The sequence below is a fragment of the Pholis gunnellus genome (assembly GCF_910591455.1).
Source record: "Pholis gunnellus genome assembly, chromosome: 13".
Classification (NCBI taxonomy): domain Eukaryota; kingdom Metazoa; phylum Chordata; class Actinopteri; order Perciformes; family Pholidae; genus Pholis; species Pholis gunnellus.
The window spans coordinates 5697193-5715506 of record NC_136540.1 but is presented as its reverse complement, the minus strand read 5'-3'; the positions used below and the strand labels follow the sequence as shown (position 1 = coordinate 5715506).

Sequence of the window (18314 nt, the reverse complement as noted above, 5' to 3'; positions counted from 1 at the left end):
CTATCTCCGAGGGCTTTGTTAATACGGAACTTTGTGTTCCATAAGTGGAAACGGTACTATCAAGGTGCACATCAGGGATGAATTAAACAAAACTATTTTAAAATTGTAATTTTAACGAGTTAAAATAAAATTGACTATCCTTAAAAAAACAGAATTGCTAACCAAAATACTTGCGTTAGAGCTCAAGCAATGATTTCCAAAATCCGCAATGCACTAATGTGTCATCTTCATTCATTTGTACACACAAGTTGGAAGTATGGATTCAAATCATCACTCAAACGCAGATAATTTATCAGTTGGTGTTGTATCTTAGGCATTAATACAAATATCAAAAGATGCAATGGGACACAGAGTAGAAACACAAATTTAATATACACACATATTTCAATATGTCTAAACATACAGATGTATGCACGTTTTCAGCAGTTCAATGCAAAACAGACAATATTCAAAATTATAGGATACATTTACTGGTAATTCTAAAATGCATTTTTCTCATCTAACTAATATGAATAGTCAGTATGTATATGGTTATGTTCAATACCACATGATCTGTTTCTCCACATTATATTGATATTTTGAAGAAATAAGGGATTTGTATTTAACTACAATATGACTACACCATTTTCCATAAAATCAGAATCTGCCAACCAGGCCAACACACATAGGTAAATACATATCACAGCAATCCATTGAAAGACAAACAAAACAATGTACTATATGTGTATACTTGCAAATTAGTAGGTTAACTTGAAAAAAAGTTACATTGTACTTAACCTTTCCCTAAGATTTCAAGCAAACAGAAACTGCAAATATAAAATGATCACAGAATCACAATATATTACACATCTGTAATTGTATAATATACAATTCTGATACTATGATAGTTGACAAAAGAATTCTAAAACTTTGTAATTTAGAATATCTCTATAACTGCTATACACACACACACAACTGTGGCTCATCAAATTGTCTTTTTGAAAAGAATCATCTGCACACTTGCCAAATGGAGAAAAAAAAAAACAATGCACACCTTTCACAACCATTTTAAAAATCCGTTCTTTTAAATATTGCAACAATGGCATGTCTTTGTTATTAGATGTTATTAGATACTATACAGCGGAGAAAAATAGTCAAGATATAGGAGAGATTACATGTTTAAGATAGAGTCAAAATGTATCTATGACACTGTGAATGCTCCCAATATTAAAAAATAATTTTAGATGCAGCCATCAATTTGTCAAATTACTACATGTGAACGATGCATCACTTTTGCACCCATTTGTTAGAGAGAGATCAAAAGAAAAATACAAACAGCTGGCCATATCTATACTACCATAATCATTTTCATTAAAAAGGATTATTTCAGCGTCTATGTGAAATAACAGGATTAGAAACCATTCATTTACATTTGATTGTCATTACAAAATATCTATAAATCAAAGTAATCTATAAGGTATAAAAGCAGAACACAGACATTTCTAAAAAATACCATCACAAAGAAATCTGAGAATGTCGTATATCATTTCTGGCAAGGCCTTTGAAGAGTATGAGACGCCAGTTCACATTATACTTTACTGTGTACATGTTTTGATATATGGCTACATGCCATGCCAAAGTCTACAGTTTGAAAGTACAGGCGGAACACAAAATCACTGACACCGTTACAATGTATCGCAGTCCAATTCAATAGCCCTGCAATAAATGCTGCGTTTATAAAGCTTATGATGTTCAATTTATGTTTAGATTGCGTCAGAGAGGCATTGATTGGAGCCTGTGATCATTTCTAAAAATATGGCTGTAAAATGACAATAGACTTGAATTAATACCTCTGCAACAAAGTGCAGTATCATTATAATATTCAACATCAACTGAACGCTACAAGCATCACAAAGGTAGTATTATTTTGCAGGGTTATTACATTTCTATCAGCTGGTGCTCATGAAATGGTGTTCACCACTCCTGTATATTGGCCATTATGTATTTACATCAGACAATTTTTGTCTACTGAATGAAAAAGATTAAAGGTGTATATGTTATTAATTTGAATTTGAGTCCGTTATTGTCCCCTCACCATGCACCTGCCACATAATGTCTGTACTGCTTCGCCTTAGTGAGATAAGCTCAACAACATGAAGTTGGTTTCAGGGTAACTGAACAAAAACATAAAACATTTCTGCTGCAGTGTAACAAAAGTCCTGTGTGTGAAAATATCAGAATGAAATTCAAATTCAAGCTCTCGCTCTAAGTTTTAACAAAGTGTTAAAGAGGCAAACGTTGGTGTCTCACAAATCATTTATAGCGGTCCACTTCGCTCCATTTTTTTTTTTTCCGGATTTTCACAGTCATCCATCTTATCTTCCAAGGATTTTTACAACATATTTTCCTTGATGCGATTTCTTTTAGAACATTGAAACATTGAGAACCTGAAGACACACAAAAACGTAATTCAGAAATCCACAATCTTATAAATAGGAAAACAATGTTCTGGCATAATTTATAGCCTAGAAATGTATTTTTTCAAGACACATTATTGTTTGGACAATCATAAGTTAATATCAACTGTGTTTTCATTTTGTAAATATGGGATTATATAGGATTGAGAAAGAACTAGCACAGTTTATACAGTTGTATAGACATTTTGATGGAAGTTTGAATCCATTGTAAATGCTGTAAATATTATCTACTGCTGGCGTCCTCTATGTTGGAGAAAGCTACAAATGTTTCATAGCCAGATAAAAGCATTGCTGAAAGCAAACAGCAGGTGTGTATATTAGATACTCCAACTACCCAATTGTATGGATAACACATTTTATTCATTATCTTTAAATAATGATTCATGATCATAAAAAGTGACCTCAAGAAAACAGGCCTACAAATCATGAGCAACAATGAGTTACATTAAAAAAAGAAGCAGATGAGTAAAAGACACTGTAAGAAGTTAATAATCCTTACCGAATCATCCATGATGGAAGATGGATCGAAGTAGTCCGGCTTTAGTTCAGTTCTTTCTCTGCGATTCTTTGATGCTGGCTGAAAAATAACAACTCAGTCAGAACAATGCTGCACAAAATGAAATGTAAATAAGACACCAAAAGGCTTTTTGATCTTTTTGATCTGAAAAAAAACGTGTAGAAAAAAAAAAGATGCAACACTTTTTTTTTTTTGGAAGAAAATTGCTCAGAAAGTTTGCTCCCAATAAAGCATGACTGGGTTCTACAGACAGTTACAATGTGGTTGACGAGCTCGTATTATTTACTGTAAATATTGTCCCATGAACCACCTTAAGGCACTTTTTCTATTTGTGGTCCCAGGAATGCACATTAACAGCGGCTATAGTGTGGCTATAAATGGCTATAGTCAACAATATTTTAGTTGAAAATGTGGAAACACCGTGACAATCTGAAATGGGTCGGTCGTAGTGATTAACGACAGACAATCATCACCTGAATCTGCAGCTCTACAGGTAGTTTCGGCACACTGTTTAGCTGTCCGGCCCACAAGCTTACTGTTTTGTTTCACTTTCACGGCTCTCATAAAATTGTTTTCAGCCGCAGCAAGCAGCTGTTTTTAAAGAAAACGTTCTAAAAACAAACCGTACACTAGCTGGTCACCACCATACCCAGTTAGTGACTAGCTGCTGAAAAAAAGTGGAGCATTTAGCAGCTGTGTAGAGACCACAAACAGTGCTAAAATCACAGTGAATATTGGACTTGCATTCACAGTGTGGACACATACACGACTCCAAATGAATGATAAAGTTGCTCCGTGGCTGCTGTATGTGTAAATAAGCAGCTGTTTGCCAAGTTCTCTATATCAAAAGGATAAAACTTAAAAGGTGATGATATGTCAGTGATGTGTTCACGTCTTGTTTCTTCTGGCCCTAATTAGCATCAAAAATATTGCAGTGTTAAATTACCAAATCGATGTCCATTGTGTCAAAATCCATGCCCTCATTGATGTCCTCCAAGCGGTCCTCTGATGACATCATCACGTCCTCCACTATTGGCTCCTCGTCATCCTCCATGAGTCCTGAGCCTCGACGACTGGGGAGTACACTTGTTATGAGCTGTTTTACAGTCTGATGTCTAGATGTTATTCTAAAAACACAGTTACATTTACCAGGTGTCCTTCACAATTCAAACCTATTTACTGTACTCTGAAGAGGAGTGGCCCCTTACATTGCTTGCTGCATGTGGTTCCTCATCTTAGCGTAGTGCATGCTAACTCGCTCTTGCTGCTGACGGGCCTCTGCTTGTTGTCTCTGTGTCAACATCCAAGTAACCTGGGTACTGTGGGTTACAGGGTTCAGTATTCAACAAGACTTCATTATTCCCGTAGTACAACAAAAGCAGCACAAGAAGCTGTAAACAGCAGCAACATCAAATATTCATTTCAAGGTACGGTAAGGGTTTGGGAGAAAGGTGTCTGTACTTGTAATCAAGCGCAGCCTGGTGGTGATGCTGCGGCTGCTGCTGCTGCTGCTGGAGAGGCACCGGCTGATGGGGATGCTGCTCTGCTGGCATGGTGAATGCGGCAGTGTAGCTGTCCTCTGGCCTCATCTTCTTTGGATCCCTCAGTACAGTAGAGGTGAGGTGGGGCGAATGCATCATTACTGGCGTCTGCACGTTCTGCTCACGGTTCATCCAAACTGCATCACTGCTGCTGCAGCTGTTCTCTTCTGCTATGGAAGAGAAATTATTAAAGAAATTATTTTAAAAAATAAATTATAAAATGACAGAACTTGCGTGTTCCTCGGTGGATCAATGTTGCGTACTGAATGACACACATTGTTCCCAAAAAACATCAGTATTTCCAGCTTTTTGACTGTGAATTTGTCATTTAAATCCTTTAACAACAAACGGGTGATACTATTATTAAAAGGAGGTACAGAAAAACAATCAAACAAGTACGTTTAGTGCAGATTATCTCATGTTGCATGTCAATTCACAAAAAACACAAAATAAATCTTGATCTACCAGAGTAAAATGTGCTCACCTTCCGGCAATTTCCTTTTGTTAGCAGTGGCTGGCTTGGATTTCTTACTCCGGGTGGACCCTCGACTGCTGATCCCACTAATAACAGACACGGTGTCATCGTCTCCGCCCACCTGCAAGGAGTTCCTGTATGAGATGAGGGGCAGCCAGCAGTCCTCTCGCTGCAGGGCCATCTGAACCGTCATGAATCGCTCCAGGTACGCGTGGCTGTCGAAGTGTCAGAATACAACTGTCAGAGTTAGGATCTTCAGAGTTCCTCTTCAGCTCCATGCTCAACATAAGACATAAACCATGACACAAGTCTCGCAGCTCAAACTTACACTGTTCTCTTGTCCTGACGAATTAGTTTGCTGGAGAACTCGCTCAGGACATCCAAAAAGGCTAGATTGAGAGGTGGACTGCCCTGTCCTTGGGGACTAAGCTCCTTAAAAGCAAACTCAATCCCATCCCTAAAATACAGAGGGAGATAATGATTTGTCATGCCCATGAAAACACAGAGGTCACTGTAAGAGCTGAGTTTACATGCAAAGCTGTGAACCACAAGGTGTTGTTGGCTCAGGACTGTTACTTACTTATGTAACATGGCAATAGCCTCCCTGGTCTTCATCTGATCCAAGCCAAAGGTCAACGAGAAGCGTCGGGCAAGCTCCTTTATGCCACAGAAGGCTGACGTTGAGCGGTCGACATTAAAGCCAAGTTCAGACAACATCTCGTTGAATAACTACAAAAGAAAAAAACAGAAATAGACTTTTTCCACATTTGGTTTCACACACTGAGATGTCTAAATCCTAAACTAAATGCATTTGTGATCTGCTATAAAGTAAGCCAGATGTATCCTCCAAGTCGAATAAAGACCTCCGTTTTCCTGTTTCCGTAGCACACTGGAGCAAGCTTGTGCAAAACTGATGCCTCATATGCTAACATGAAAGTCAGTAAATATTTTAGATTTTGTTTACAATATTATGGGAGATTTGCTGGCATCTACTAATATATACAGTATATAAAAAAAATGAAACAAGCCCACTACTCTTTTCTTACAAATGATCTAGTCTCCAACCGGGCAAAGAATCTTACCATTTGCAGGCTCAAGACGAGCGTCTTTGCACACTGAACTTTGTCGATTTGTCTCGTTTTACTCAACGTTTCCTTGATGATGTCTCCATAGTCATTGTAAAACTAAGAAGAAAGAGAGGGAATACTGGCATTAAGAAGAGCAGGGTAGGAGGAATTCATTTGAAGTGATTTTTAAAAAAAGGGTGTAAACATACCCTCATATACTGTTTAAATATATCTGCTCCGGTGTTTATTTCCACCACATTGTAAATGATTAATTTGCAATAGGCGGCTAAAAGGTTTCTTCGCTTGTGCAGAGCCTCAATTTTACTGGCTTCATCATCTTGCTGTCCGTCTGGAAAATACAAAATAATTAGAATAATTAGAAGTCCATCCCCCCTTACTTTTCAAATGTTAGTGCGGTTGATTGACACAACGGTGACTGACTCTGACCTGTGCTGTTGTTATCGTCATCCTGATCAATGAACACTTGATCCAGAATGAAGTTGAGCAGCTCTGCCTGCAAAGAAGAGTCTGGTGTATAGACCAGAGGCTCCAGTTGTTCCCGGCCTGAAGACATAATTTGGTGACTGAAGATCAATAGCAGATCACATAGTATGGTGAAGGCCTGGAATAAACACAACACTTCAGCATTTATGAACATTGTCAGTGGCACTGAAGAATGGCCATGTAAAAAAATGTCAGCAATAGAAAGAAGAGTCCCATCAGCATAACCCCACCTGTTCTTTAACTGCGTTGTTGATGCTGTTTAAGTAACGCTGACACATCAAGCAGAAAGCTCTCATTTGCTTTCTCAAGGTCACCATGTCACCCTAAAGGGAGCAAATGTTCAGTTAGACATTCCCACAAGTGAACAAAATGCAAGCAAAGTATTGATAGATCTATATGAATAAAAATAATAAAACAGTAAATCAGTATCATAGTTTAAACCAGCGACACTTGATGGAAACTGGTGCGCAGGTTTAATACTTACTGAAACATTTAGGTGTCAATTAGTGCCAAAATCAGTCTTTGAGAATAAAAATAGCTTTCTTTATACATTTTGTAAGAATGACATAAAAGGTACTTTTAAACTCAATGTACCTGGCTAATGGCTATCAGCTGTCATTTGACAAATGTATACATAGAAATGTGTTGTTTCTCTAACTGATATCCTTTTTACACCTTTCCTTGGACACTTAGTTTGCAAAGAATACCAATAAATGTGTCATAGACCGATATTTAAATACCTTTAATGAACTGCCATCTGAAACCTTCGCTAGATGCCACAGGATGATGTAATGTGTGCACTGCATTGCGTGAATCACAATCTGTGGGAACGGAGACAAGCAGATCAGATGAGCCGTACTATTCCACACAGAACGTGCGTTTACATCTACAGTACTTAAGTAACCAGGTTGCGCACATAATCGGAGAACACATTTATATGCACAGTAGTAACCCAATTAATGTCTGCTTATAAATGAAACGGGTCAGTTATCAGATTTCTCCCCAACCTCAAACTTACTGCATGTTTATTTTGACTGTGTCCAGTTCCAGAAGCAGCCGCATCCTCACAGCACGAATGTGTGTGGATTTGACAAATAGTGGGTGTTCCATGGTGGAGAGAGATGAACTTATTCAGACTTCTAGAGGCTACTTTGTGTTAGTTTCAGTGAGTCGAACTTTTGATGGAATGATTCTAAATACAGCAATGCATCTCCTTTCTACTCTATTAGTTTCCATGTCTGCACTTTCTTGTCATGTAAAAAGTTGATTTGAATACATGTTACCCAAATACATGGCCAAGATTTCTGTAATCCCCTACTCTGATACTTGTTGACATGATGTTTAAGAAAACCAGCGTACTTGAGAAAGGCGACTGTAACCTGGATACTTAAAGGTGCATACGACATCGGGAGCATTTTTATTGACTCTCAGCCGCTCTCAACGTTGCGACGCCTGAGCCGGTGGGACGTAGCCAACGGTGCTAACAGCACTAACAGCACAAACTGCAGCAAAACGTGCTGACAAAAGCCAACAGCGTTGACCTGAAGAGGAACTGGAGAGTGGGTTGCTACGCTTCCGCGACAATACTGGTTATTGTTGCTTAAGCATTTTGGGGAAGTAACTTACAAAGTTAGAGAAGACTCTGCCGTTACCTGTTCGGGCATGTCCCCGTTCTGCAGACCTGTGTTCAGTAGCCTGTAGTTGCTGGTGAAGAGATCCCACTTAGACAGGTCATGTGCACTGGAAGCAAAAAGAATGCAAACGATAAAAAATACATAACACCATTCATTTATTCAAAATTCAACTTTAATGCTAGAAATGCTATTACTCTCTCTGAACAAATAAGACAGAATGTGAACTGCTTTACTTGTGGAACGCGCTGATCTTCTTGAGTGTAGATAGAACCTGGTAGGCGTCGTCTTCATCTGGTTCTTCACCCTGACAAACAAGAGATCAAACCTGTGAAACCCTGGATATTCACCCTCGCCTATCCAACTGTGAACCTGTTTTCAAAACATTCCACTTAAAAGACAAATCCTGCGGCACCCACCTCTTGCAGGAAGTCCTCCAGGAGTCTGTTGAACTTGTCTACGAGCTCATCGAGAAGCTGAGAGCACACGATGTCCACGCGGTTGAATATGGTGAACTCTTCGTTGCAGAGAGAGTGGTAGGTGGTAGAGCAGGCCTCCAGGACCTCGGTGTCCGTGTGCTTGTCCTGGACCGCCCACATTTGCCGCAACAAGGCATCCAAATGCTTAATGAGAACATGAAAGCACAAAACATTGTTTAACTGACACTGCATGCCATTTACAAGTTGCATAATCAAGAACAAAAATAAATAAAATTGACAAACCTTTTCTAACCGGCCAGTTGTGTAGATGTCAAGATCAAAGTACTTTGGTATTTGTAGCAAATTGGTCACCTTATCAATATCAACGCAGTACTGTGATGAAAAAAGGAGAAAGCCTTTTAGGTTGAATGGTCACGACACTGAGCGCTGTTGACTGTAGTGCAGAACACAGGTGATCACCTTTGCCAATAACAGAGGCAATGCAACGGCAAACATCTCTGTGATCCGTGTCCGATCATCCAGCTGTGTTTTCTTCTCCTTTGCAGTCAGGACCTTTTCCCATGCACAAAAACCCAACAATTACACAAAATCATTCAAGAAACAAGGCTCATCTATGTGAGCACGACGACAACCAGACACTCACCCTTCTTCCTGTGCCTCGGCCTACCGGAGGGTGGCATTCACAAGCCTGCCGGATGGCACAGAGCATTATCTCAACCAGAGCCGTCTCCTGGCGATCAGTCAGAGCTAAAGATTGCAGACGCAGACATTTACGGACAATGTAATAAAGTACCAAGAAAAGAAAAGACAAAAAAAAAAAAGAGTAGAAAGAAATAAAACAATGTCTTTTCAGAAAGATTCCCTTTCCTCATACTGGAGCTGAAAATGTGAGCCAGTAATTGTCTTAAAGGGCGGATCTTTACCCTCCTCTCCTGGCACGGGCTCGTCCAGCAGCAGGCTGATCATAGTCTCCCAGTCCTTCAGCAGCTCTGACCCACACTCCCACAAGCTGTCCACCAAGTAGGCCCCATGTTCATGGAGCTGGAAAACATCAAATGGTTAAACGTTTATTGGAACGAATTCAAACCGACTGAAACAAAGTAGATTTCTTGCAAAACTAGATCAACAGATTTGTTGACATTGTTATTACATCGAAGGTTAACATCCAGAAGTAAGAGACAAAGGCCCGGTTACCTCGCTCTCCAAGAAGAAGAAGACGGTCGTCTTGATGAGACTGCCATTGAGGCTCTGCCTGCCCCTCCTGGGTAACCCCTCGTCCTCGGGACCCCGATGGCTGAAGAGCCTTCAATCAGCACAATATCAAAGGCTGTTCAAAATGTCTGGTAAAGGCAGGTGGAAGAAGCAACTGCTCCGCCTGCAGTCCCTTTGGAGAAGCTACATGGTGGGGCTAACATGGCGTGTCACACGTTAACAGACTTTGTGATTTCACAGGATTTCCCCATTAAAGTAGCTGTTTTCACGCTTCTTGATAGTAAAGCTACAAGTTATACATGTACATTCCACATGTATTTCACAATATTATTTCTGAACGGATATATTGTTTGTATGCTTTGGTTGTTTGATGGATTCAACATATTATTATTGTTTCTACTATAATATATCGTAACGTAATCTCACACAGTTCATTTGGCATAAACCGGCTCCTTCGACAACATTTCTGACACTTAACTCGTGTAATGTGTTGATTATAACCGCTTACATTTACAGTTCAGTTGTTTTACAGCTTTCAAAAGACACATCAAAACACTTACTTCTTAAACAGAAATTCTCCTGCTGAAACAGCGATGGGTCGATGTGCCGAGTAAACTAGATGATACACACTCTCACAGTCCTCTGCTGTCAGGATCTCATCACTACTCCTGTCAGACACAATGCATACATTCATAGTTAAAGATGAACATTTAGATATTTACTGAAAGGCAAATGTGTGAAATAGTTAGTTTAAACATTCTCACAGAAGCTTTTAGGATAAGTGAGCACAATATTGAATCTAACAAAAATATGGTCATATTCTCCCCATTTAAGACTGATTAACCTCAGCTACAAACAGAAATGATGCCTGAGCAGTAATGGATAAGGGTAATGTCTCTAATTTGGTAATGTCTCTAATTTAGCGAGATTGTGTATTTATTAAGTTGACTTTAATGAGTATTACCTCTTTATAGTCACATTATATGACTTCATAAAACGAGAACAAATGCAGAACAATCCCATTCAAGAGGAGGGAAGGGTACTCACTGCAAGACAAGCGTCAGAAGTTTAATGGCTTGAACTGCAACATCATATTCCTTGTCCAGAGTCATGGACACAATGCGGTCCTGTCAACGAGAGTAGGTTTATGTTCCATAACATCAGCGGTCATGTCATGCATGGTGATGTTATCACTCTTTAGTTATCGGCATATGAAGACACGCCAGGGAAAAAAATCGGTAAATCTCCAACACATTTCAATGACGCTGACGTTATGTAACTGCTGGCTTACCTTGAAGCGACTCGTGAAGAGCTCCAGCCGTGCGCCGAGCTCTCTGCTGTAGAACAGGCCCTGCAGGGCGCTCAGACACTTCAGTCGCACCTCACCTTGCTGGAGTCACAGTAGAAATACATGAAATATGTACCATATTTGAAAGCAGGCGTTACTTTGTCTTTAACCCAAAGCAGTTTATTATCATGCACCCCTTTAGACAAAATATAGTGATCTACGTCAAGAATAAATGGATCATATTTTGATACAAAGATGATATAGACTCCATAACATTTAGTCCTCCAACTGTCGTGGGTTCTGCTGGTCTTACGCTGATGTGGATGCACTTCTTCATGACTTAGATCGTTAAAACATCATAATCGTACCCTAAAACAACAACTGAGCCCTGACAAATTAAAATGAAAGAAAAAACAGGAACCTTTTGTGACGTTCCTATCCTGTTAAATGGCAAAACAACACTACAAGTCGCTGCTTTTCACAGCAAAAGTCTTCCAGCTAAGATGACTACATATGGCTTGCAGTGGCTGTCTGTTAGCTCACCTTGTCATGCATTGTCCAGCCAACATACTTCAGGTAACTGTCATTGAGGAAGGCGTCACTGTACAACTTCATCCACACTCCAATCTCCTCAATACAAATAGCTCGGATTTCAGCGATGGCATCACTGGCAAAAAAAACAAAAATAATTGATTCAATTTAGCCATTAACACAATACAACATGGCTTTGTGTAAACACAATTGTTCAGACTAAACTAAAATCATATGGACTCAAATTGGTGTTGACATTATTTTCACACTAGAGGGCGCCAGAAAGCCAGCAATGACCATTGAAAGGTTTCTGCTGGAAATCTCAGTCAGCGTCAAGGATTCACGTACCGATATCTGTGAACAAACACTCCTTTGAAAATTGCATTCATCATGTTTTCAATTTCATCTTGATTTTCTTGAAGCTGAAAGATAGACAGAAAGTCATACTTATTACATTATTGGCATGAAAACAGCAAATACAACAGACCCTTGTTCAACCCTCAAACACAAAAAACGAATAAGAAAAACATTCAAGAGGTTTTGCCGGAAGAGCTCTGTTAGAAGTCCTTTTAGCTGCGATAAAGGGCACGCTTGGCATTACTGTTTGTACAAGTGGTTCTTGCATAAGGCCCACAATAAATGTAGATTACACTCTTTGACTTATTGTCATGTAGCATCTAACCAGATATTGCAAAGTGCATATAAATCGGTTTAAAGGTAAATGAAGTTAGAGAATTAACAATGAACGCATGTACAAAATGTACTCTGTGAATGAATGCAGCTATGATGTCATCAATTTAACTATGAATATAAATCAATATAAGATTACATTTAATTACAATTCCTCCTATGCATAGAGGTTGGTTTATAGCGTATTGCCGGTAACACTTGTCGTCTTCTTGCTTCTTCACAGTATATTTCGCGTGAACACAACTTTTCTTTCTCCTCACCTCTTTGCGCTTCTGTAACAGGAGCTCCAGCCGATCGTTGGCCCTTTTTGCAGCAACCTTGTTCCTCTCCGCCTCGTATTGTCTCTGCGTGTTGTCCATATTGATGCTCAGGTTGAGCGCGACGTTCACCAAGGCCGTCATCAACTTCATGGCTTCAGAAAACGACAAAAGTCAGAAAACACGCCTGAAGGAACGCCAGCTTCCGCACAATAACGGCGAGAGCATGCGTGGAGCAGAAGGGCCCGAAACGTGCACATTAAAGCTCACCTGCTAGCGTGCTCGTGTGTCTGAACGCTCGGACCTGGGAGTCAGACAGGCCGGTGAGCAGTGAGATGACCGTGTCCATCATATACTCGTCGTAGATGATGCTGTACTGACACTGACGAACCAGAACCGCGATGAAGTCGGAGAAGCTTATCCTGAATTTCTTCCACTGTGGTCCTGACATAGTAAACGGATAGTCACCGCTGTCCTGTTAGATGACATCAGAGAGAGGGTAAGAGGCAGGTGCGGTTATCTGACAACTGCACAGACTTATGGTTTGATTATTCTCTTGTTTAAAAATGAAGTTAAGTAACTGAATGTAAAAACACAGCCTGCATCACCTCATCAAACTCCTCTGTCATTTTTCGGATGATTTCGGAGTTCTGCATATGTCTGAACATCTCTCCACTCACAGCACCTGTGTGAAGAATCACACAATGGCTCTCAAGTTCAGCATTTTCCATTTGCTTTCAGGCACCTGACCACACAGATCATGTCAGACACTCACCTTTACAGCCAGAGCACTGAATGAAGAAGTTGATCAAGTCCAGGAGAGCATGGTCCCGGTCCTGTTTGTATGCCTCGATCCAGTCATCGACAACAGACTAGAAAAAAAACAACATACAACCGTCAACGCTGCGTGTTCAGGATGACGAACACAATTGCCCCAACAGTATGTAATCAAAACGAAATGGAAACCACAGCTACAACACCAGTCAAAATATTCTCACAACAAAACAAAGGGAAGATGATAAAAAAGAAACCATAACACAGGACATAATCTCTTCTTCACAGCAGTATGTGCACCCACCTGTGTGGCGCTCTTCCCCATTTTCACCACCTCGAACAGGGTCACGTTCTCCATCCCGTTCTCCTGATAATGGCCGTTCACCCTGCCAGCACCGGGGGCCCTTCCTGCTCCCCCACCTTTGGCCTTGTCTCCAAGCGCCTTCTTCCCTCTCTTGGCTGCCTGTAGGGGAGAAAGATGTTAAATGGAAAATGAAAGTGTGTTCTTGTGTTTTGAGTGTCATAACTCTGGGAACAGTGCGCACGCATTAAAACGCGTGTGTGGACTGAACGGCTTATCGGGTTACTGGGAATCAAAAAGCTGTCACGGTGTGGGACTAACTCACATTACGGGCATTTCATATAGACAGTGATGTGGCATTGACTTAATTTCTGATCAAACCCAGCTGCTGCGTAACATCACGCTGTTTCTACTCTGTTTTAGTCCTGTGATGTACCACAGGGAACCAGTCCGGAGTGTTTCACTGCCTTCCACCCAATGCCTGTTGTGATCGGCTCAAGCCTCCCCGTCACCCTAATTACACATGGACAGATATGGAAAATCAATAAATGTCAAAAGGTTTGCAAAACATACCATGCCCTTTCCTGTCTTTGCATTTTTGCCATCAGGATCCTCAAGGTCAGTATCAGACGACAACTGAGATTCTGCCTCTCTGTGCACAACAGATGAAGTCGTTACGAACGCGAAACAAACTTCAACAATAACATTCAAGTTCCTAGGGATAACATGACAGTGTACATGCATGCGCACAATAAAAACAAAGACAAAAGAAACATTCAACGACACGTGAGATTTGACAATACACGTCAGTGATGCTGCGCTTACTGAGCAAATTGAAACTCTGTGTACAAATCCTGCGCTGCTATCATTTCTTTAACATTTTCTGGATCTGCTGAAGTGGGTGCGTCTACTGCTCTGGACCCCAAGCAACAAGGTATCTGCACCTGGAAAATGAGACACATGAGAAGAGTTTGTTGATGAATGAGGCCATTGACACTGGCTGCAAGAAACTCACTAACAAATCACAGTTTTACAAAGACCCACATGTAATACTGAAGGCCGGGGATGAAGAGAACATGTTTTGTTTCTATTGTCACAAAGACAAAAGGCTGTAAGATGCTCCAGCCTGGCAGTGCACCACTCAAACATCTCGGTGACACAAAACAGCAGTAAAAAATGTAATCTAAGTGACTGATTTTACGCCATTCATACAGTAGATTGTGAAATTGTGCTCATCTACTCGCTGGAGACTTCACCCTGGGTTCTGAGAAAAAACCCTTTTTCAATATTTTCCGACATCATCTGACAAAAATGTAATAATCTCAACTGATTAACCGACGAAGAAAACAATCATTAGATGCAGCCCCGCTTCAATCAATCATCTTGTTCAGAGCGCTCCTCAACAACCGAGCTTTTGTTTAATCCTTAATGGATGCGCTTCCCTCAGTCATTGCACGGACTCACTTTCACTCCGTGTTCTCGAATTGTACTCACTGAGAACTCCTAAATCCTGCTTTTATTTCTAACGGTGCGGATAATTCGGAGCTTGAATATCAGTTATTTATTCCTATTCATAAACTGAGCAGTTGGATCATACAACATATTTCATTATCATTTTTGTGAATCACAAAACTTTAGTTTTCTATGTTGCATCATCACCTGGTGCTGAGCAAATTAAATCAATTAGTTAATGAACTTTATGATGATTGGTGTGACTCTTTCCAGCCATTCATCCAATGTGTGGTAGTTAATGCATCACATTGATGAGGATTGTATGTATGCTCAATATCGAATGACAGTATGCAAGCTGCAGACAAGATAAGAACCTACTGGGCCCACCACAGTGTTATTTACAACCACAACACAAGCACGGATGCATGTGTGTGTGTGTGGTCTTCCAAATTGGATGCACGTGTGTGTGTGGTATTCCAAATTGGGAGAATGTGATAGGTGTTCCAAGTTGTACCCTGCACTTGCAATGCAGGCATGGGCCTGGAAAACATGTGCAACCTCTTGCCGAATGGTTTAACTATTGTTCTGCGCTGACTGAAAATGTCCATGATTGTCTTTATTTAAGGAGAAACCCCAGCACACACTTTTGTAGGGGCCAGGGGGAAATAAGTTAGCTCGTTTGTGAACCAGATATAAATATTTTCTGTAGGTTTATGTCATTCATCAGGACAAATAACATGAGGTACGCAGTTTCCGGTGCTTCTCAGCTCGTTATCTTAACATTACAGCAGATGTCAGAGAAGGGAGATCTGTGGGGGCGTGTCTACACTTCCATTCAAGTGTAATGCATGTAAACATGACATGGTTGTACTTGATCTGAAAACATGAGGGGTCTGATTTAGGACTCCATAAATGGAAACGCGTACTTGGCTTGAGCCCCTAAATGTAACCTTCGTTACTTTCTTGGACAAGTAACGTTAATGCAACAGTCTCATAAGTGTTTATACCGATCGTTGTGATAGTTGACTCTAATGTGACTTTGAACACGTTATAAAGCAAGTTGACCCCAAAACAATTCTGACACGCGCAGTTGTTTTACTTCCGAAATACAAACGCAACTACAGATGTTTCCTAAACTGCTGATTCCTATTCACTCATCGCTCCCTGACGTGCCCTGTCTTTGCTACGACGTCAAAGCAGCTCTCTGGCTAACGCAGCTAGCTAACCTCACTGACGTCTGGTGTTAGCCGATACGTTATCTAGTTAGCTTCCTTTAGACCCGCTCATTGGCCACTTCATTCGTATCGAACAACTCATTGTAGGATTAGGATTCACTTTAGGAGATTTGATACATTTTCATCATCAGATTAGCGTTAGCTTTGCTAGCATTACCGTTAGCTGTAGCATGCTAACGGGACCACTACTTAATACCAGCCAGAATGCTACCTCATCATTATTAACCACGCTATTTGTAATTTATTCTGATGAAGTTGTATTTCTATGTTATTGACACATAATAACACGAATGTCAAGTGGCTGGTCGGCTAGCCACCACAGCAGCATCAATGACAAACTCCCTGGATGTCAACGTTAGCTATCCGCCATTTTACAACTTCACGTTACTTACCTCGTTTTAAATCAAAGACGGACTGAAACCAAATAATCCAAACGTTGCGGACTTTGCAAAGAGGGCGCTGTCGTTATTTTCCTGCATAAACTGTCATTTTCCAAAACTCATAAATAAAAGTTTTATTTGCTAGCTTACGTTAGGAAGCTCCTTGGTGGCTAACATAGCAAGGTACAGTTTGTATTTTCCTAGTTGTGCATGTCGCACACGCACCACCTGTCGGTGGCTCCGTGAACTGCAGGTAAGAGGGGCCACGTCGTGGCAGGGCTCTGACTTGAGCTTCTGACTTTTCTACCCTGTGATCACAGCTCCACGAGCTCATTGACTCAAAATATCCACTTCAAGCAGCTACATACAAGTGTGAAATGAATCTGCATTGACTCCAAGATTACAAATGTATTTGTGTATTGCATGTACAAATGTATAAACATGTTAAATTATAAGGAAATTAAATAATGAGGTGGTTACCCTTGAGTTGTGTGACAGGAGGAATACATATGCTCAAGACATTTCCACACCATAACCCCTTCATGACCCAAGTTAATCATTAAAACATCTTAGTCACTAGTTTTGACCTCCTCAGCTTATTTCATGTAGCGTTAAAGAGCAAGCTGCCCTCATGTTTCATCTGTTCTGTGTAGGCTGCTACTGTGAAGTAGGCTAATGTAATACGTATAAAACCACGGAGCAAACAAAAGTAGCCTATACTGGTGACCAATATTAATATATTTAATCAACATCATCAAAACTTTGTTTTGTTTGTCAGTTTGATCATTTGGGTAGATGTTTGAGCATGATGAACAAATGGCCCCTCAACAACAAAAGCCTGCATGTGACTGCAGAGTGGAATGATTGAGGAAACCACGTGATACAAACATACCAACGAAAACTCCCAATCATATTTTTGTTTTGTACAACACAAATGGTTTTATATTTTGGTTGCTTGGTTCTAGTTCTATCAGGACACTGGATTGAACACCGTAGACTGTCCTCCAGACCAGAATACTCTTATTCATACAACTCTGTTTTAATACAGCTATTATTAATATGTTCATGTTGGTATTTGTAATATTCACACTGATATACATTTGTATGACATTAATATTATTCTTACTTGTATCAACACTGTTGTTAGACTTGAAGAATTAAAACTTTGTTTATCTTGTATTGTGTGTACAAGTTGCATATTCCTAAAACTGTGTTTAATCAAATGACAAAAACCTAATTGTTACTGGATCCCTGGACAGAACACGATCTGCAATGTGTAATACACTCTCCTTGAAGGATACTAGGTAGTGCACATAGTAAAAGGAACAGGTAGTCAAATGGGGCCCAAACCTATGGCCCCGGGGCCCCCTAGTGGATTAATCCGGCCCTACAGCTCTGAGATGGTTTGCTGTTTCTTGATTCAAAACCTGCTTGTTCAAAAGTTGTACAAAGGAAATAATCTCTGATTTTAAAAAAAGACACGTCTCTTTACACCATTGACAGCTTTGACATTTTATTGTTCCATTAATCATATCTCACAGGTTTTGTAAGCAGGACCAACTT

The 18314-nt window shown here is 40.2% G+C and overlaps 1 protein-coding gene across 2 annotated transcripts; it reads right to left on the bottom strand.

Moving 5' to 3' along the window:
• Nucleotides 1-346: 346 nt before the first annotated feature.
• On the bottom strand, nt 347-16939 carry stag2a (STAG2 cohesin complex component a). Of its 2 annotated transcripts, none has more exons than XM_079171669.1 (34): nt 16764-16939; nt 14510-14628; nt 14258-14336; nt 13688-13846; nt 13385-13481; nt 13218-13294; nt 12880-13084; nt 12613-12764; nt 12011-12084; nt 11675-11798; nt 11135-11233; nt 10891-10970; nt 10404-10511; nt 9826-9934; nt 9555-9672; nt 9275-9378; nt 9091-9183; nt 8914-9003; nt 8611-8814; nt 8428-8498; nt 8213-8300; nt 7301-7381; nt 6791-6883; nt 6504-6678; nt 6266-6405; nt 6072-6173; nt 5570-5718; nt 5318-5446; nt 4999-5204; nt 4435-4684; nt 4182-4292; nt 3920-4046; nt 2956-3033; nt 347-2426 (listed from the first exon to the last, which is right to left on the bottom strand). In XM_079171669.1, exons 2-34 carry the CDS (start codon nt 14551-14553, stop codon nt 2403-2405), a joined length of 3840 nt encoding a protein of 1279 aa, XP_079027795.1. In that variant the 5' UTR covers nt 14554-14628; nt 16764-16939; the 3' UTR covers nt 347-2402. The 2 variants fall into 2 exon arrangements, with proteins under 2 accessions (XP_079027795.1, XP_079027796.1); XM_079171670.1 differs by having other exon boundaries at nt 4435-4681.
• Between the last annotated feature and the right edge of the window lie 1375 nt (nt 16940-18314).